This window comes from Vipera berus, assembly GCF_964194415.1.
Source record: "Vipera berus genome assembly, chromosome: 7".
NCBI classification, from domain to species: Eukaryota; Metazoa; Chordata; class Lepidosauria; order Squamata; family Viperidae; genus Vipera; species Vipera berus.
In genome coordinates, this window is record NC_138209.1 from 57,958,738 (window position 1) to 57,979,855 (window position 21,118).

At 41.1% G+C, this 21,118-nt stretch overlaps 1 protein-coding gene and 1 long non-coding RNA gene across 3 annotated transcripts in view; one reads left to right on the forward strand and one right to left on the reverse strand.

Annotated features, from left to right (window-relative positions):
- The window catches only part of CC2D2A (coiled-coil and C2 domain containing 2A), a 258,232-nt gene that overhangs the window by 35,740 nt on the left and 201,374 nt on the right, over positions 1–21,118 (reverse strand). The window contains exons 22-32 of one of the 2 annotated variants that reach the window (XM_081332396.1): positions 19,610–19,715; positions 18,022–18,131; positions 17,233–17,329; positions 9,615–9,716; positions 9,108–9,284; positions 5,798–5,818; positions 4,538–4,741; positions 2,505–2,594; positions 2,044–2,157; positions 1,527–1,661; positions 275–397 (exon numbers count right to left, since the gene is read on the reverse strand). In XM_081332396.1, coding sequence (XP_081188522.1) covers positions 275–397; positions 1,527–1,661; positions 2,044–2,157; positions 2,505–2,594; positions 4,538–4,741; positions 5,798–5,818; positions 9,108–9,284; positions 9,615–9,716; positions 17,233–17,329; positions 18,022–18,131; positions 19,610–19,715 — 1,279 coding nt within the window. The remainder of the gene's footprint in view (positions 1–274; positions 398–1,526; positions 1,662–2,043; positions 2,158–2,504; positions 2,595–4,537; positions 4,742–5,797; positions 5,819–9,107; positions 9,285–9,614; positions 9,717–17,232; positions 17,330–18,021; positions 18,132–19,609; positions 19,716–21,118) is intronic. The other variant, XM_081332397.1, reaches the window with a different exon arrangement.
- LOC308670732 lies at positions 14,955–17,807 on the forward strand. Its single transcript, XR_014027072.1, has 3 exons — positions 14,955–15,120; positions 17,034–17,143; positions 17,726–17,807. It is a non-coding gene; the product is annotated as an uncharacterized lncRNA (long non-coding RNA).

Here is a 21,118-nt window from a genome sequence, read left to right on the forward strand (position 1 = left end):
CTGCATTTTAAAACAGTTGCTGAACAAGAAGTCAGTAAACAAGGACTACCTGTACAATAGAAATCGTTATGTCCATGCTGTAATATATATAGAGAAAAGGGCTGTGCAGGGTTGAAGGAGCTCTCATCCCAACCCACCTTGTAGGATTGCTATTAAGGGGATAAAATTAAAGACTCCTCTCCTCCTAATAAGCTACATTAATCTGAACTCCTAAGAAAACGGCAGAGTACCTTTCTCAATAGTTCTAATAACTTCAGAATAAAAGTTCCTTTACCTGAACACTGGAGAGACCAGGGAATGGTAAACTTCTAGAAAAGAAAGGTTTCCAAAATTTGGGTTTGTTGACATCAAAGTTTATTCTTAGTGGGGAATCATACTGTTGAATATTAAACCAAACCTAAGAGGGGAAAAAAAACTTCTTTAAGTATTATCTCTGTTAAGGTAAAGATTCCCCCGCACATGCGTGCTAGTCGTTTCTGACTCTAGGGGCCGGTGCTCATCTCCCGTTTCAAAGCCGAAGAGCCAGCGCTTGTCTGAGGATGTCTCCATGGTCATGTGGCCGGCATAACTAGACGCCAAAGGCGCACGGAACGCTGTTAGCTTCCCACCGTAGTGGTCCCTATTTTTCTACTTGCATTTTTGCGTGCTTTCGAACTGCTATGTTGGCAGAAGCTGGGACGAGGAACAGGCACTTACTCTGTTACGCGGTACTCGGGATTCGACCCACCAAACTGCCGACCTTCTGATCGACAAGCTCAGCGTCCTAACCCACTGAGCCACCATGTCCCTTTTATTATCTCTGTTATGAAGTAGTAATTCAGGACTAATTGGTCTGGAGTGAATCCACAAAGCTATGGAGGCTTCTTTTATCTTCAGCCAGATAGGGGTGATATGGAGGATCTGTTTAAACATTATCTTGTTCTTTCTGACTTTAATTTGAACCACTGACACAAGTGGCAGGATGTGGCCAATAAAGGGGGGAAAACTTAACTGAAATCAACAGAGACATTCGGAAGCTCTCCAGATCCAAGCCTAAACATATTACCACACACTGCATTGCCACCATAAAAAGGTCTGGTAGTGTACATCATATCACCAGAAAATGATGAAAAAAATGAAATTTGCTTGTGCCTGTTGATTTGCACAAGTCATGATACCACTTGCCCTAATTTTGCCCAGCTGCTCACTTGATTCTGGCTCTTGAACAGAAAGCAACCACAGCCCTTGTTTCAGCTTTGAACTGGTTCACTTGGAAGAGAATTGGCACCAGCCTTCCAGGGTAGGAGAAACAAGGCACCTACTCTTTCATATGACTATTAAAAAAAATCTTATGTCAGCTGGAGCCAGGCTGACAAGCTCAGCATGCACTGGATGCACAAGATATTTGTCCTCAGCTACAGAGCACATCTCTTGGTGCAGGATGAAAAGAAACATATGTGCAGGCAAACCATCTGTTAGCGAGTCTATGTAGCTGACAGGAGCTTCTAAGCTGTGCTAGCAGGGCAGCTAGAGGATGGTTCACTTACATTGTCTGCAGAAATCAAACAGCTGACCCTTTTCAATGGACAGAAAGCATCATATTGTCCATAAAAATGTCCACGGCTTGGATTCCAAATCACATATTGGTTTTGTTCCCAAGATAGCACATAAGCTGTTGGTCCCTGGTGGGAAAAATAAAGTTATTTACAATTTGCAATTTTCCCTTTCCTCTTCTATTTGCCTATCAATGCTTAAGACACAAATTCTGAATTAGCTAAAGTGGAGAAGACAGACTTTCAGGTGAAAAGTCCAGTCATTTCAGTGGAAACTGAACCACTCTTATGAGCCAATGGAAGAACATAACAGAAATCCAGTAATACAGTTCAGCAGCATAGAAGGAAAATTTTATTTTGGAAACTGGGACAACCTGCTCACTGTACATGGGATAACTTCAGAACCAGGATTTTTCTTTGTTTTTAAAATCAGTATGGACTATGACTGACGAGGTAGCATGTTTTCTCATGCAAGGAAGTTTTATTGAAATGCAAAGCACAAATGCCTTACCTCCGGAACAGCCTTCCCAATTAGAAGCCAGGCCTTTTTGCCAAGAGCAAGAAAATAATTACACAACAGCACAGCATGTTCTTCTTCATCTCCAGCCAAAAGATCAAGGAACTGCTAACAAGTGTGAGCAAACAAATGATGCTGTTAAGGACTATTTTGTATCACTGAATATTTTGGCTTAATTTAAATTCCATTTAAGGAGATAGAATTATGAAAGGGCAGCTATAAACTGCTACTTCATTCTCTAGGGATCCTAAAATGTCATATTATGCAGCAATTCAGTTTTTCCACTCTCCCCAAAGCTGGTGTATGTAATCCAATGTTAATGCCAACAAATATCACAACCCAGAGCAACTTTTAATTATTCCACACACACATACACACTCCATTGTTTTGGCATAATTACAAAAGAACTTCCTTTGATGATACATAATTCAGGACATTTGAAGCTTTTAACTTACATCAGAGGTACTCCATAGATCACAAATTCCAACAAACGATACTGTATCGGGTAAGAATGGAATCAGGGCTACGTATCGGGCAACTAATTCCTATGAACCAAAAAGAAAAAGCAAAATCCTCTTATTAGCCTGAAGTTTAAGCTGCTATTGTTATTATAAACACAAGACTTTATCCTCTCTTCAGAAATTGTGGGTCTCTCTTGGTTTCTCCTGGGCTTGTTGCAGGCTAGATCAGGCTTTCTTCTAGATTGGTCCAAAATAATTCAGTTTGGCTACACCAAGTCAGGTCAGTGTTCTTGGTCTGACTTGTTCACTTCTCAGGATGCCATGAAGCAGGCCCATTGAGATTTAATGTTAGCAAAACAAAGAACTGAGGGGTCCTTAGTGCTCTCTAAGCTTGATTGTTTTCTTGTAGATGTTTCATTATTCAAACTAGGTAACACTAGCACTGATGATATTGCCTACAGTTGCAAGAAAAAGTATGTGAACCCTTTGGGATTACGTGGAGTTTTGCACGAATTGGCCATAAAATGCGCTCTAAACGTCATGTAAGTCACAACAATAGAAAAACACAGTCTGCTTAAAATAATACTACACAAACATTAGCTGTTGTCATGTTTTAATTGAACATAAGATGGAAACATTCACAGTGCAGGGTGAAAAAAGTATGTGAACCCCTAGCCTAATGACTTCTCCAAGAGCTAATTGGAGCCAGGAGTGAGCCAACCTTGACTCCAATCAGTGTGATGATATTGGATGTGTTGCTGACAGCTGTCCTGCCATTTGTACGCTATCATCATATGCCTAACACTGTAAAAATGACTGCAAGAGCACAGCGCATAATGCTTAATGAGGTAAAGAAGAATCCTAGAGTGTCAGCTAAAGACCTACAGAAATCTCTGGCACATGCTAACATTTTTGTTGACACATCTACAATAAGGAAAACATTAAACAAGAATGGAGTACATGGGAGGACACCACGGAGGAAGCCATTGCTGTCCAAAAAAAATATTGCAGCACGTTTGAAGTTTGCAAAAGAGCATCTGGATGTTCCACAGCACTACTGGCAAAATATACTGTGGACAGATGAAACCAAAATTGAGTTGTTTGGGAAAAACACACAACACTATGTGTGGAGAAAAAATGGCACAGCACACCAACATCAAAACCTCATCCCCACTGTAAAACATGGTAGAGGGAGCATCATGATTTGGGGCTGCTTTGCTGCCTCAGGGCCTGGACGGATTGTTGTCATTGATGGGAAAATGAATTCCAGAGTTTATCAGGACATTTTGCAGGAAAATGTACGACCATCTGTCCGCCAACTGAAGCTCCGCAGAGGATGGGTGATGCAACAGGACAATGACCCAAAGCATACAAGTAATTCAACAAAACAATGGCTTCAACAGAACAGAATAGGCCTTCTGGAGTGGCCCAGTCAGAGTCCTGACCTCAACCCGATTGAAATGCTGTGGCATGACCTTAAGAGAGCGATTCACACCAGACATCCCAAGAATATTGCTACACTGAAACAGTTTTGTGAAGAGGAGTGGTCCAAAATTACTCCAGATCGTTGTGCAGGTCTGATCTGCAGCTACAGGAAATGTTTGGTTGAGGTTATTGCTGCCAAAGGAGGGTCAACCAGTTATTAAGTCCAAAGGTTCACATACTTTTTCCACCCTGCACTGTGAATGTTTCCATCTTATGTTCAATTAAAACATGACAACAGCTAATGTTTGTGTATTATTTTAAGCAGACTGTGTTTTTCTATTGTTGTGACTTACATGACGTTTAGAGCGCATTTTATGGCCAATTCATGCAAAACTCCACGTAATCCCAAAGGGTTCACATAATTTTTCTTGCAACTGTAATTAAGTAATGAAATGTTTGCAAGAAAATGACCAAGCTCAGAGAGCACAAAAGACCCCTCTTTTCAACCCTGAGTTACAAATATTCTCCTTTATTGAAGCAAAGAATTAAATCTTGCTTTGCATATTACAGATTTAAGTTTCCCAGAGAATAAAAATACACACAGAGGTTTGCTGTGGACTGTCTGGATGAACTCGTAGGAGGTCTTCTGGCGGGTTGAGGGCCCTGATGAATCTCGTAACAAAGAGTGTTTTTCCACTGATGTCAGTTACAGTGGTCAGGCATTGGCGATCTGGAAATTTCAGGGCACATTCAGCTTTGTATCTTTCAGCTGCTTGAAGAAGCTTCTCATCTTCCTGAGTGTCAAGCTTGAAGAAAAAAAATCCAGGTTTTTTTAAAATGTTGCAACTAATGCACCAGACCTAAATATCTAATATGATCAGACCGCTCCTTTTATGATTAATGCTTTGGATAAAAATAATTCTTGTTATGGATGGAAGAGGGGCACAGGAGGCTATTCAAAGGAACACTTTTTTATTGAAAAGTTTTACAATACATTTTTAGATAAAAAACAAAAAAAACAAAAAAACCCTCCTCTCCCTCCCCTCTCCCCAACCCTCCCCTCCCCTCCCCAAAGGAACACTTTGATTCAATGAAACTTCAGCCAATATTTTAAATCTGATTCATTTACTCTTTCATAGTGCTTTGTGTGATTTTAATTTTATTCCAAAAAGGATCTCACTAGAGGGCAGAGTTAGTACCTGTTCATGACTCTTAGCTGCATCTTTTTCTGGAATTGCACAACAGTCCTGTGCAAATGCCAGGAAGTTTGTCTTAACTGAGACATTTTCACCAAGTTAATAAAACATGGGGCACTGAAACACACATTTCCAACTATAACTCAATGCCAAAGAAACACACAAGTTTGACTTCTATATATCTAGTTCACAATATATTTCTCTCTTATTTCTCTTTCACTTGTTTGCATCTCTTCAATTTCCTATTTCTCTTTTGATTCATTTTCCTCTTCCCTTTTTCTCTTCTCTGTAAGTTCTGAAAATAGTGCAGTAATATAATAATAGTTGTAACAATAGTAGTAAAGACTGTGGAACTATCAGTATATTTTATCTCTATAGTATATTTTATCTCTATAGTATATTAAATAATCCTAATTCCCTACTCTGTCTCAGCACCAAACATACCACCTTAGAAGCACAGTGTGTCTTGGAAGTTTTTGATGGTTCCTTCATCTTGTAACAAGTGTGATGCTCTACATTACTAATGTCAAAACAACCAGACACTTATTTTGTTCTATATAAACAATATTTTTAAGTGTACAAGGAAACAAATGCATGGCAAACATAAATAGTTCTAACCAAGCCCTGTATTTTTTTTTAAAAAAAAAACATTTAAACATCATTTACCTTCTTCAACATTTCATTCATCTACACAGATTCAGGAAGGCCAGCAAAAAAAGAGGGAAAAGATATGAACAACGAAATGCAACAGTGCAGAGTCATGTGAAAGAATATAAAAAAATAAGCTGCTAAAATAACAAGGGCAATGTTTGATTATTTAATTATTCTTTTTACAAAAGTAGGAAGGAACTGTGATTATTAGGAAAAGCAGTGAGGTTTCTAGCAAGATGTCATCATGGGAAGGAAAATCTGTCCATCTCTACTGAAACTAGATGACCGAACTCACTCTCAAAAGTAGTTATGTAATCTTTGTTTCAAAGAAATTCTTCAAAATTCTGAAATCAAACCATCAACAGAAGTCCATAACAGTAATTGGACCTGAACATGTATTTTCTGATTAAAAGAATGGGTTAATGAAAAGGGTTAAAGTTAATAGCACAAGAATTCCAACAGGTACTTTTGTTTCCAAATGAGAATGTTATATAGGTACATAGATATAGAAAGATAGATATAAAATTTAAAACTGTTACTTTGGCTTGTTTTTTCCTAAATTTATGAAGCTATGGCAAGCAGGGAGAAACTTTGTTCTCTGGAGAAAACAGGCCTTGTCCTCCCCCTGCCAGCAGTGTGGACCTTGAACTTATGAAAATGTTGCTTCACTCTCCCAAATGTCCAACTTTATCCTCATCTTTCCATTTTATGGTTCATCTATAGCTGCATCTTCAGTTTTTCTAAGTGATGATGGTTCAATAGAAACTCTAGGCCATATGCTGTTATACTCTTCTCTATATAAGGGTCCTAGGCAGACCCTTACATATCTTGTCATGAAGAAATTTCCAGGTAGAGCAGAAGTCCCCAACGTTTCCACCTGGGTGGCCAGGCCTGGCACGTGTGTATGTGTGAGTGGCAGGGGCACATACACAACTCCATTGGTGTGAGTGGTGGACCCGTGTGCCCTCCACTCGTGTGTATGGAGCTTTGCGAAATTTCATTTGCGTGAATGGAGTGTGCACGAGCAGAAGCATTCTCCACTCACGTGAGTGGAGCTTCACGCCCAAGCGCCCTCCAGTCACATGTAATGCTCCATTCACATGAGTGGATAGCTTGTGCACCCACCACTTGCACCAATCTGAGGCACTCACATATACACACACACCCTGTGCCAGGCCACCAAGATGAAAACATTGGGGACTGATGCTCTACCTGGAAATATCTTCACAAGAGGATATTTAAGGGTCTGTCTAGAGTCCTTATATAGAGAAAAGTATAACAGCATCCAGTCTAGAGTTTCTATTGGACCATGACCACTTGGAAATAACTGAAGGTGCATTTTAAGGGTACCATAAAACAGGAGTCGACAACCTATGGGCTGCGGCCTGGGCCTGGGCCAGGGCCTCTTGGCCAGTTGGCCGCAGAAATAGCTGGCTGGTACATACATGCATGCATGGGCATGCATTCTCCACTCATGCTAGCACCTGTGGCCCCATTTGCACATGCACATTAGTATGAACAGGGCTGCTAGTGCGGGGCGGGTGTCCGTGGCCTGTTTCCACATGCCACTAGCCTGGGTGGATCGTGTAGCCCTTATGGGCATGCATGAATGGGGCTGCTAGCCACCATAGGGGTGCATGGCCATTCATGCATGCACATGGCACCAGTGCATGTTGCATGCATGAATGGGCCCACTAGTGCTGCACCAGTGTGCATGGCCCCGTGTGCACACATGCGTGCACTAATTTTGAAGCTGCTCTCCTTCCCTCCGGTCCGGAAAGGTTGGAGACCTTTGCCTTAAAACATCCAAGAAGGACTGCTGAGGAATAGTATCCAACCTGATTAATGATGATAATGATGATGATAACTTTATTGTCACTTTGAATGTACACCAATCGGCATACATCAAAATGAAATTTCGTTGCATACAGCTCTCAAAGGGTCACCACCTCCGATATATACTTCTTGTTCGTGGCCTGCTCAAATTTCACATTGTCCATTTTAGTCTCTAGGGAGTGAACGATGGCACACAGGACAGATGGAAATGGGGCTCCATGTGGATTAGCCCTCAAATTCGCTTGTATTCTGACAACCTCGCCTTCTTTCCTTTTTCTGATCCTGACTCTTCCACCTTTTCCTTAAAGAGGCCTTGCTTCTTTTCGCCCCTGGAGCACGCTGCTGCTGCCACCAACTCCTCCAAAAGCCCCACTCCCTTCCTCTGGGCCTGCCGACAACCTCATCCAGTTCCTTCACTCCATAAGCTCCAGGTCCTCTCCTCCTCTGCCTCCTCTGGAAACAGCCCTGATTTGCAATACAATCCATCACTGGGCCAGCAGTCAGATCTTGCTGCTGGTAGAACAAATTCAAACAGTGCCAACGACTTTTAACGGTCTCACCAACAGTTCCAAAACAACTAGAAACTTGCCATGCCAGCGAAGATTGTCGGTCGTATGTTGTATGTTACTTTAGTTCCACCATGTTGCTCAAACACATTAAAATCTTCCTGATCATGTGGCCTATAGCCCTTACTATCCCTCCCAAAACTATTTGCCTTCAAGAGCCAATGCAGCCGCAGCCATTCCAGGCGCCGCCATCTTAGATCTGTGAAGGCCTTACAAAATTTTAAAATTGGAGTGGATAAGTATGTGGTTAGAAGGGATCCTTTTAGAAGCAAATGATAAATATTGGGGTATGACACATTATGTAGGCTTGTTTGGAGATCTAAATCCTAGATTTGTTGTTTAAGGGCAGTTCTAGGATTATCAAAGCCTAATGTACCCAGGCTTTCTATAGACCAGGCAAGCAACTCAATTTTATCTAGAGCTTTTTTAAGCTACGATGATTTAAAGTGATCTCTAAATAGTGATGGGGTCAAACCTACAGGGAATAGAATTAACTTTAGTCAGAAGGTGAGACAAACCATGCTCTGGCATCCACTAAATTATGTTTCTATTTGTAAAATGGCATTTTTATACTATTTGGAACCATTAACATGGCTCTAATAAACTTATTTTGTTTGGTTTTGATAATATTGAGTTTTGTAGGGAGCAAATTTGGGAACAATATAGAAGTTGTGGGACTAACTTAGCTTGGAAGACTTTGCAGGCTGCAGGAACATTATGGCTCATTTTGAATGGTAAAACGTACAATAATTATAGAGGTATGTTGTGTGTGCCAGGATAAATTGCACTCCAAGATATTTATAAGTGTACACCTGTTCAACTGGAGTCCCATTTATTTGTAGTTGTAGATTTTATGAAAATAGCAGGCAAACCCCTTCTAAATGTCCAAATTATGCCCAGAAATAAAACTTGTTCAGGTTTACCCTTTCTTGAACTGATTCTCCAGGAATGAGTTGAGGTTCAATTGTAATGTACAAAGAGATGTAGGAACCATCACTCAGATGATGTATGGAATTATATTTTCTGTCAATTTCCACATTTTTCCCTTTGCTATAGCCAAGAAGAACCGGAGGAGTATCAATCTTAAATGTGCCATCAATCTAGATGAAGAGAAACAAACAGTCTTGAGTAAAAATAACAACAGCAGTTAGACTTATATACTGCCCCATTGTGCTTTATAACACTCTCTGGGAGGTCTACAGTTTCAGCATATTGTCTCCAAAATCTGGGTCCTCATTTTACTGACTTCAGATGGATGGAAGGCTAAATCAACCTCAAGCCCGTCAGGATTGAACTGGGAAGAGTTAGTCTGCAATACTGCATTTTAACTACTGCACCACCAGGGCTCCTTAAGCATTAATAGTCAAGGATGCTGCAATAAGTTATTTATATGGATGTTTGTGTGTAAAAATGCTTTCTTCAGCACTTACTCTTCCTTGAAAATATACTGTTGTAAATGGTATCCGAACCAATCCAAGCCAGCGCTTTTCCATACAGGTATGGACCCCACCATTTTCTCTTTCACGATCATCCTAAGAAAAAGTCCCAAAAACCCTGATTAACATTTGCAAAAAGGACATACTGAGCTTCCTATTTCTCCTCCTAGAATTTTCTAGAATTTTATGTATTTATTTAATTTGCCAAGTTACAAGCTGTCCATCTCTCAGTTGTGACTCTGGGTAACCAAAATACAATTAAAACCAATAAATAATAATAGTAATAACACCATAATAGCAGAATGGCATTCAAAGATAATCCAATCTAGTCAGTACATATAATAAACTCAAAGTCGGCAACAGTGAACAGCAACTTCGAGCTTGGCTCTTCTTTTTTACTCTCTATTTTTACTCTCTTTTAGTATTTTTTCTACTTTTAATTTTTAAATTGCACCACTTAAAAGAGGTCAGCTTTTTACTCCAGCTTTCTACTCCAGTTATAATTTAAAGAATAGGGAAAAGAAAGAAGAGACAGTCTGCAACACAGATTTTAACCAAGCCCCTGAAGCAGTGGAAAAGGGAAGACTACACAACGAATAAGCAGTCTTCAGGGAGTAACTTTGCCTCTACTCTTCCACCAGACTTTGCTCCTCCACCAGATATAGTTGCAAGAAAAAGTATGTGAACCCTTTGGGATTACGTGGAGTTTTGCATGAATTGGCCATAAAATCCGCTCTAAACGTCATGTAAGTCACAACAATAGAAAAACATTCTGCTTAAAATAATACTACACAAACATTAGCTGTTCTCATGTTTTAATTGAACATAAGATGGAAACATTCACAGTGCAGGGTGGAAAAAGTATGTGAACCCTTGGATTTAATAACTGGTTGACCCTCCTTTGGCAGCAATAACCTCAACCAAACATTTCCTGTAGTTGCAGATCAGACCTGCACAACGATCTGGAGTAATTTTGGACCACTCCTCTTCACAAAACTGTTTCAGTGTACCAATATTCTTGGGATGTCTGGTGTGAATTACTCTCTTAAGGTCATGCCACAGCATTTCAATCGGGTTGAGGTCAGGACTCTGACTGGGCCACTCCAAAAGGCCTATTCTGTTCTGTTGAAGCCATTGTTTTGTTGAATTACTTGTATGCTTTGGGTCATTGTCCTGTTGCATCACCCATCCTCTGCGGAGCTTCAGTTGGTGGACAGATGGTTGTACGTTTTCCTGCAAAATGTCCTGATAAACTCTGGAATTCATTTTCCCATCAATGACAACAATCCGTCCAGGCCCTGAGGCAGCAAAGCAGCCCCAAAACATGATGCTCCCTCTGCCATGTTTTACAGTGGGGATGAGGTTTTGATGTTGGTGTGCTGTGCCTTTTTTTCTCCACACATAGTGTTGTGTGTTTTTCCCAAACAACTCAATTTTGGTTTCATCTGTCCACAGTATATTTTGCCAGTAGTGCTGTGGAACATCCAGGTGCTCTTTTGCAAACTTCAAACATGCTGCAATATTTTTTTTGGACAGCAATGGCTTCCTCCATGGTGTCCTCCTATGTGCTCCATTCTTGTTTAATGTTTTCCTTATTGTAGATGTGTCAACAAAAATGTTAGCATGTGCCAGAGATTTCTGTAGGTCTTTACCTGACACTCTAGGATTCTTCTTTTCCTCATTAAGCATTATGCGCTGTGCTCTTGCAGTCATTTTTACAGGACGACCACGCCTAGAGAGAGTAGCAACAGTGCTAAACTTTCTCCATTTGTAGACAGTCTGTCTTACCGTGGACATATGAACATCAAGGCTTTTGGAGATACTTTTGTAACCCTTTCCAGCTTCATGCAAGTCAACAATTCTTGATCATAGGTCTTCTGAGAGCTCTTTTCTGCGAGGCATGGTTCACATCCGATAGTGCTTCTTGAGACCAGTAAACCCAAAACAGGTGTGTGTTTTTAAAGGGCAGGACAGCTGTCAGCAACACATCCAATATCATCACACTGATTGGAGTCAAGGTTGGCACACTTCTGGCTCCAATTAGCTCTTGGAGAAGTCACTAGGCTAGGGGTTCACATACTTTTTCCACCCTGCACTGTGAATGTTTCCATCTTATGTTCAATTAAAACATGACAACAGCTAATGTTTGTGTAGTATTATTTTAAGCAGACTGGGTTTTTCTATTGTTGTGACTTACATGACGTTTAGAGCGCATTTTATGGCCAATTCGTGCATAACTCCACGTAATCCCAAAGGGTTCACATACTTTTTCTTGCAACTGTAGATATAGAATTCATAACTTTTGAAGAGGGATCTGCAGGTGGAAGGAGGAAGCCAACAGCTTTTAGAACTCTCTCCCTCCTTGACAGAGGATGCCTTCCTCCCAACTCCCACTGTTTTGTTCACTGTTTGCTTATGCAGACAGGGATATGAACCTAACAAGGGAAAATTTAATGGACTTTATATCTAAGCAATATCTGCTTACAGCGCAAACAATGAGCTCTATTTTTTATCTTTTAATCTCAATCAAAAATAAACTTGACTCATTAAGGGAGTCCTTTGTAAAGTATATTGAAAACCACCTTAACACAATAGAAGCGATAAAGAAATCTGTTGCCTACACCAATAAACCTCATGAGACTAACAGGGAATTGAGAGCTGACCTCACTCCTGAGTCTACCAGAAAAGAAAGGAACAATTGTAGTGAGTGTAATTTTGGGGCACAAAAGGGCAGAGATGAGAAAAACCTAATTATTACTTACAGATCAACCAGATAACCCTGCAGATCTCCAACAACAGAGTTAACAGAGGGAGATAGAACTTTTAAAAGGCAATTATTTGATATTTGAATCAGCTGTTTCACTGTGAATGTCCTTTGATAGATCTACTATAGGCCAGCTAGAAAGGACTGCAGGTGAATTTTGCTGACCTTTAAGCCATCTACAGTCCACTGTATACTTCTTAAAATGAAGCCTTTTCTGAGCTCCTTCTCAATTTTCCCAGTATGTGTCTTCTGTTCAGAGAAAGCTATTCCATTTCTGGACAGTTTTTCCCAAAAGGAAACTATCACTTTAAAACCTGAGTGTAGTATTTTGAAGCTAGATAACTCTGGACATGTTTTGCCTGCAATGTCCTTAAGAAAGAGGAGCACTAATCAACAAACTGTGAGGAAGCTTGCTGAGCTCTCACTGGGAGGAAAATTGATTCATTTGGTGCAATCCCAGATTTAGAGCAAGCAAACATTATACACTTATAACAACAAATTGCTAATACTTCCACAGCATTAAAAAAACCCAGCCACATTGTTCATTACTGGTGAATCCCTAGTATTTAATCCAGCCTCTGTAATTTACAGCCAAACTGTTGCCACAACTAGAGAATTCCAAGTATAAAGACCCCAAAGGAAAAGTCCACTCTTTGTCTTCTTTGAACTCAGATGTGCTTTCAGCTTGGCTCACAAATTGCATCCCACAGAAAATGTTTGTAAATCCCTATGAGGTCTAAATGGGAATGTTGAAGATTGGATTGGTAAAGATGAGGAATCCTTGCTACACTCTTGGCAACCTCCCAGAGTCAAAAGCCTGGTTTTAAGTCTCATGTCATCTCTGCGGCTATCTTTTCTAACACTTACAATTCTCAGTTTTTAACATCCCCTGCTGGGAAGCAGCACTGTCCTGACTGTGGTTTGTAATCTGTGTGTGAGTAGCTGCTTGTACACCTCTACCTTGAATGGGAGTTAGATGGAGGATTTGGGATTAGTGGTCAGCACCTGAGTGGCCAGTGAGAGGGATCAGTTGGGACAGAGAACAGTGTGCTTGTTGGAGAGGTGGAAATCCTTGGCGCCAAGAGATTTTGCTATAGTGCTGCGGGAGCTCCCTCCCTCACTGACCCCCGGGAAGTCTGACAGTATGAATGTGAGTGGATGGAGTGGGATGGCAGAGCTCTTGGCTCTTCGAGGAAGGAGGTTGGAGGGGGGAAGAGAGAATGTTTATCTTGGGGGACACAAGGCAGCTTCATGGATCACAGTGGAGAAGGGCAGGGGATTGTACAAGGACAGGCTGTTACAGAGGAAGATGCCCCCAATGTGTAGTATCAGTGATGTGCTCCACTGAGCTCATCTCCAGTCCTTGGACAGCATACCATGCCCCCTCCCCCCTAAGGCCTTGGGTTTCAGCTGCTGCTGCTGCTGAATTCCAGGTTGGTTAATAATAAATCTTCACTGGAGAAGAGCCTAATGCTGGGAAAGATTGAGGGCAATAGAAGAAGGGGACGACAGAGAATGAGGTGGCTGGATGGAGTCACTGAAGCAGTAGGCGTGAGCTTAAATGGACTCCAGAAGATGGTAGAGGACAGAAAGGCCTGGAGGAACATTGTCCATAGGGTCGCAATGGGTCGGACACGACTTCGCAACTAACAACAACAACAACAACAAACCAACCTGGCATGCATTATTGAGTCCTGGCTGATTCCAGAAAGCGGGGGGGGGGGATTTCCTCTAGAAGATACAGTGAGGGGAAAAATTATTTGATCCCCTGCTGATTTTGTACGTTTGCCCACTGATAAAGAAATTATCAATCTATAATTTGAATGGTAGGTTTATTTTAACAGTGAGAAACAGAATAACAACAAAAAGAATCCAGAAAAATGCATTTCAAATAAGTTAGAAATTGATTTGCATGTTAATGAGTGAAATTAGGTATTTGATCCCCTATCAATCAGCAAGATTTCTGGCTCTCAGGTGTCTTTTATAGAGGTAACAAGTTGAGATTAGGAGCACTCTCTTAAAGGGAGTGCTCCTAATCTCATCTCGTTACCTCTATAAAAACACCTGTTCTCAGAAGCAATCAATCAATCAATCAGATTCCAAACTCTCCACTATGGCCAAGACCAAAGAACTGTCCAAGGATGTCAGGGACAAGATTGTAGACCTACACAAGGCTGGAATGGGCTACAAGATTATCACCAAACAGCTTGGTGAGGAGGTGACAACAGTTGTTGTGATTATTCGCAAATGGAAGAAACACATGTCCAGCTGGGTTTCAGTTTTGGCAGCAGCCAAGACCCCAGGACAGGGGAGGTGGGGGGGAAGCAGTGGTTATCAAAGAATCTCTCTTGGCTTTCAGGGGTCTTGCTCTACAAACCTCTGGTTGTGAGACCATGTTTCTGTAGTTGGGTACAATGAATCAGATAGGATTGTTGCTGGTATACCAGCCTCCCTGCTGGGTCGGGGGGCTGGAGTAATCTTTTGCAGGGCTGGGCAGAGGAGTATATTCAGCACCTGATGGACAAAGTCACAGATCCATTCCCAGTTGGATCCCATGCATAGAGATAGTCCATGTGAGATGCTCGTGGAGATTACTTGCCCTGTTATCTGGGAATGGTTTGATCCTGTTGGCCCTGATGAAGTGGACAGGACCCTTGATGCTGTCAGTACCACCACCTGTCAGATATATCCTTGTCCTTCCTGGATGAAGAAATCCTCCAGCATGGTGACTAGCAGGTGGGTCCAGGCACTGATTAATACATCACTAGAGGAAGAGAATTTCTGATGCTTTTAAGTTCACCTCCTCCTTAAAAAAACCATCACTGAACCTCACCTGCCTGGACAATTTTTGTGTGGTGGCCTGGCAGCTGCAGAAGGTCCTGGATGAAACAGATTATCTGGACCCCTTTTAGTCAGGATTCATGTCCGTTATGGGACAAAAATAGTATTGGTCATGTCTATCGATGATATCTGGCAAGAGCGGGATGGGGGTAGTCCAAATATCCTTGCTCTCCTTGACCTCTCTGTGGCTTTTGATACCATTGATCATGGCATCCTTTAAGGTCAGCTGCAGGAGCTGGGGCTGGATGGCACAGTCTTGCACTGGTTCACCTAACTATATATTTCCACTCTTGGTGACCCAAGTGATGCTGTGGCCACCCTCTTGCAGTGCCTGGAGGCTGTGGGGGCCTGGATGGGGGAAAATAGGCTTCCAAAGACTGAATGGCTTTGGATATACGGGGCTCCAGTATCTGGGACATTGTCATCTTTGATTCTGGATGGGGTGGCACTGCCCAAGACAGATCTGGATGGCAGCAGAGATGGGCTTTTCAAGTGACTCTGAGGCATTGTTTACCTTAAAAGTCCTTTATTAGCCTAATGCTTGCTCGAAGGAAGCTGGAATCTGAAATCTCCGCCCCTTGCACAATATATTAAACACAATTCTCCACCTTTCTAATTCTGTCATTAAACATATTCTCCAATTAATTTAAAGAATCAGTTTCCCTTCCGTTAGAAGAACTGCCAAATCTTATCTTCCTTAGAGAGTCAAGTGGCCTTGAAATTGCATTCCTACTCTTCCCTCTCCCCACCTTTTTAAACTAAAACAATACACAAGTCTTAAAGCAATACACAAGTTTAACATATGAAATAGCTACTCCTTCATCTCTTGTCAAGCAATAACATTCGATGTTAGCAGCGTTGACACCTGAGGTGCCGAGACCCATGGCCTGGCACCGCTTCCTGGGGGAGCCTGGCCGCACATGGGGCAGCTCCAGGGCTGGGGTCAGGCACAGCAGGGAGGGGAGTCCTAGCTGCCTCTTGGAGACTGGGGGGTCCCCACCTTTCCTGTTTGCTGGGACCGTAAGGGGTATGGCGGCGGGCGGGAGGTTCATCCTGCATGTGTGGCAGAGCTGGAGGATGAAGTTGTACAGTGGGGGCCAAGCAGGGAGGGGCTGCAGTGTGGCACTGATGGTGACCAGCTGGGCTGCCTCGCCATAGCCCACCGTCCGTCTTTGCTTGCCTGCACCTGCCACGACCAGGATGGGATGAGCAGTTGCTCAGCACGACCGGCGGGCTGAATCGCGTCCCTCCCCCATACTTCTGCCTCCACCTGCTGCTTGAAGGGCCAGCCCGGTGGCTGTGGTGGTTGGACCCCCCATCCATCTTTGTTTGCCTGCACCCGCCACAGCTGGGTGGGCAGGCACCCTCCATGTCTAGCAGGCCAGATCACATGTCTCCTCTCCTGTGCCTCGGCTTCTGCCTGCCACTTGGAGGGCCGACCCAGCTGCCGCAGCATTTCAACCCACCTGTAGTTTATAGGCTGAGGGACCCCGGGGTGTGCTGGACAATGGGCAGCTGAAGGGCTGTGGCTACTACCAGGCCCTGCACACTCACTGCCTCCTGGGCATGCTGGGGGGGGGGCGCCAATCACACTTGGCCAAATAAGGCTATTCTATTCTATTCTGTCCTGTCCTATCCTATCCTATCCTATCCAAAAACATAAAATCAGAGCAAAGATTCCTGACTTCACTGGTGAAAATAGTTCCAATATGTTTCCAATGATGCACCCACAGTTACCAGCACTATAAAAAGTAAAACTCTAAAAGTGCTTCTTTATTTTAATCCTTCCCTTCCTCTTCCCCTCACAGAAAGTACTTGAATGTTCAAACTACTGACCTTCAGAATATCCAGCCTGGATATCCTGCAAAGAACACTTTGCTTTTTAGATCTCATTATTCTGTACTTGGGGCTCCCTTTGGTGAGTATATCTAATCCCATGTTCCAGCACTTTTCATTTTGATTTCTCAACAGACAGGGTCAAGAGAATTTTTCAGATTATTTGCTCACCTCTAAGATATCATGCAGTACTTCATCAAAGATGTTAATGAAAATGTCATCCTTCACTGACTGCAGACTGGAAATGCTATAGTCATTGTTAGGAGCTCTGTAACAATATTTAAAAACAGAGATACAGTACAAATATAATTTGCGATGCAATCAGCATGGCAAATGCTTGTTTTCTCTTTCCTTCTTCCCTATTCTCCAAGACTAGCTCAATTTTTATAATGATTTCATCACAATACAAAATTGTATTATCCTGTTCTATTAGAAGGGTTAGTAGAGTATTAGAGAGTTCGGAGGTTTGACTCCCACCCCAATCAAAATCTGAATCTTTCATTCAGATGCCAACAGAAGCTATCTCATTCAATAAGGGAATGATAAAAAAATGCCAAAAGCTGGAAAGGGTAAGTGATAGTAGAATCAAGATCTGCAGTAGGATGAAGCTTTGCCTACTCTCCAGCCATGTTTTCAAACTTAATTCCTTTGTGATCTTTTACAGAGGTCAAAACTGGAGGGGAAAGGGGGAGGAGGAGGAGGAGGAGAAGAGGAGAAGAAGAAAGAAGAAAGAAGGAGGAAGGAGGAAGGAAGAAGAAGAAGAAGAAGAAGAAGAAGAAGAAGAAGAAGAAGAAGAAGAAGAAGAAGAAGAAGAAGAAGAAGAAGAAGAAGAAGAAGAAGAAGAAGAAGAAGAAGAAGAAGATGTCATCGTCCAGGATTGGTCCAATCCCCTGGCCTTTTTTTCCCACCCAATACAGTTCTTCTCCAATGGAAAGAAGGCTTTGTGAGATCCATTCACACCTAAATGGAAGTTCCAGCTCTTCACTCCAGTTTGGGTTGGACCCTTCTGCGGTGGTCGTCCGACAAACTGTTCGCTGGAAAGAAACCTCTACAAAAGGCCGAACTGAAACCTACAATTAAACAGAACTCAAAGCTTTGATATGTTAGATGAGATGCAAAACTCTGATACATCAAACTACATTTTCCAATTGAAAATAGAAACTTTAGATACCTCCAGTATATTGTAAACATACATTAAAATAAATGTACAAATGGTTACTTTTACAGCCATACAGGACACTATGTAAATTTTTTCCAGGGTCAAAATTTTGTACTTCATGTAAATTTGGCTGTTTAAAAATAGTATAATATTTTATTGTTTCATTACTTATTCAATACTTGTTTCTAACATTCTGTGCTTCTAACAGTTAACATTAATAAAATTTATCAGAACACCAAATATTTTTAAAAAATTATTTCCATTTAGTGTTCAAAGTTCATAAAATACATTTTCTCACAAATCAAATAATGTAGACTATGAATAACAAGATGAATAGGCTAATATATCAATATAAAATATCAATATAAATATCATCATTTACAAAGGGAAGTCCCCTGGAAGTCTTTGAAAGCTTTCCAATTCAAAATTTACCAAAAAGACTACATCACTATTGAGAATTTAGTTTTCCCTAAGAATGAAAAGTACACAATAAAAACTGTGTAAGAATATAATAAATGCATTCTGTTTAGTCCAACAATTCAGTCCAACAATCGGTGTGCTTTTTATCAAATATAGGCAGTGGGAATTGGCTTTTTCTTGGTTTTCTTGATTGACCCAACAAAGATACTGTTATGATTTCAGTGCTAGGCAGATGTTAAAATAAATCAAAACCATCAGATATTTTACTTGCACATTACTCAGCATGGGGAGACCTAAGTTTACTTTCTGATCAATATATGGAGCACTGTATGTAAACTGATATTATTTAACAAGCTAGAAAGAAAAAAACCAGAAACAACACTTTTTTCAATCAAGTTCTTGTCAGAATCCATTTATATTTCATTTCTAACTATCTCTTCAGTACAAAACCCAAATCTCATCACCACCACCCCTGGATTCTGCCATTCCCAAGGAGAAGAGGGAACAACCATGAGGCTTTATTGCTTTCACTTCTTTTCCTTAAAAGTAACTTTTTGTTTATTCTGCTTGCCTGCTATCCATCACAATATATCCAATTGCTTTCTCACTAGACATTTCCTCTTATCTTACAAGCAGCTAAGAAAGGGGGTGGAAGGAGAGGAATGAAACCCTCGGGAATCTGGGTTGTTTCTCCAGATGAAACAACTGGAGTCGGGCAGGCAATATAATAATTTAATTATGAATATTCTATACTGATGGTTACCTACAGCACAGAAGAATAATATACTGCCACTATAAGCATTAAATCTTTTTTTGACTATTAGCAGCTATATTTATCAATTTCACAGAATGAACAGCTCAAGGATAGTGAAATGGTGATCCCTACACATAAAAAAAAGAATATGGATATTGCTATTATTCAACTATTTATCCATTCATCCACTCCAGGTTCATGGCACTGTAAGGTACCTGGCTAAATGTCCAGTCCATACTGTGGTTGGGGCTGTGTGGAGTCGCAGAAGCAACAAACATCTCATTGAAAGCCCATGATGATTTACACGGCTGCTGAAGTTTGCTTTACAAAAAATTATGAAAATGTCAATAAGCTACCAATAGGATTTTTTAAAAAATAAAAGAAAAAAATTTTAAATACAAATTTTGCAAAAGTGATGGTGACATTTGCACAGCAATAATACAAATAAATTATTTCCCTTCCCTTTCTTTTGCTATTTTTTCAATTTGCACATATACACTCCACCCACCCAACCCCCAAAACAATTTGGTTCGGCATGAACCAGTATAGGTTTACTTCCCCTGTACAGAGATATTAGTTATGCTACTTATATACTATACTGCTGATCTCTGTAACAGTTAAAATGTAGTAAATGTGAATCAATTAAAAAACCAACAACTCACTAAAGTTATCACAATACAAAGATAAGTTGTAATAGCAGTGACAATGAAAAATAAAAATAATAATGGAATTAAAATAATATTAACGATGCCATGTAAGCATTTCAAGTGAAATAAATTAAAGATGGCAAGAACCAACTGTTAAAACTAAATACTCTTCAGAGATGTTCTATGTCACGGGTGTCAAACCCGATTGCGTCACGTGATGTATCATGACGTATCGTGACATTTTTTGCCTTTGTGGAGCCGGGGTGGGTGTGGCCTGCATGTGATACATCCAGCCTGTGGGCCGCCAGTTTAACACCCCTGCTCTATCTTATCTCAGTAGGTCCTGGAACAAAAGAGAAAGGTATTCTACCAGGTTGGAACCATAACTGGAAAACATTACCTCCTGTGGCCCCCCCATTCCCCTTATTTTACAAAATTTGCTCTTTTTTGTCTGTAAAACGGGGTGTTCAACTGCTAATTATCCCAAATATTGATGATAATCTATAGCATCTGCTGATCTAATAATCATCAGAAAGATAATAAAAGATTTTTTATTCTATGTAGAATAGGTTTTGAAAAATCCTAAGAGGTTCACATATGATGGTTGGTGAAAATGTCCTTGGGATACAGGAAGAAAAGCCAAAGTCAAGGCAATATCTTGGAGAGGACCATCCCTAGTTTTGTGGAAAGTACAAGACAGTGGGGGAAGGGAGAGATGTGCTTTCAGACTTGCAAGCTGGATGCCATGCTTTTGAGGTAGTCCAGATGAGAAATGAAAACCATGATTATTAAAACTACTTCTGTTACAGGTAGTCTTCAACTGATGACCACAATTAAGCCCAAAATTTCTGTTGCTAAGCAAGACATCTGTTAAGTGGGTTTTGCCCCATTTTATGACCTGTCTTGCCACAGTTATTAAGTGAATCACTACAGTTGTTAACTTAGTAACACTGTCAAGCTTGAACTGTGTGCATAATATTGCTGCCATTACAGCTTCTTAGCTTGCCAATGCAATCTGGGGAGGGAGGGAAGGAATAGAATAGAGCTGGAAGGAACCTTGGAGGTCTTCTAGTCCAG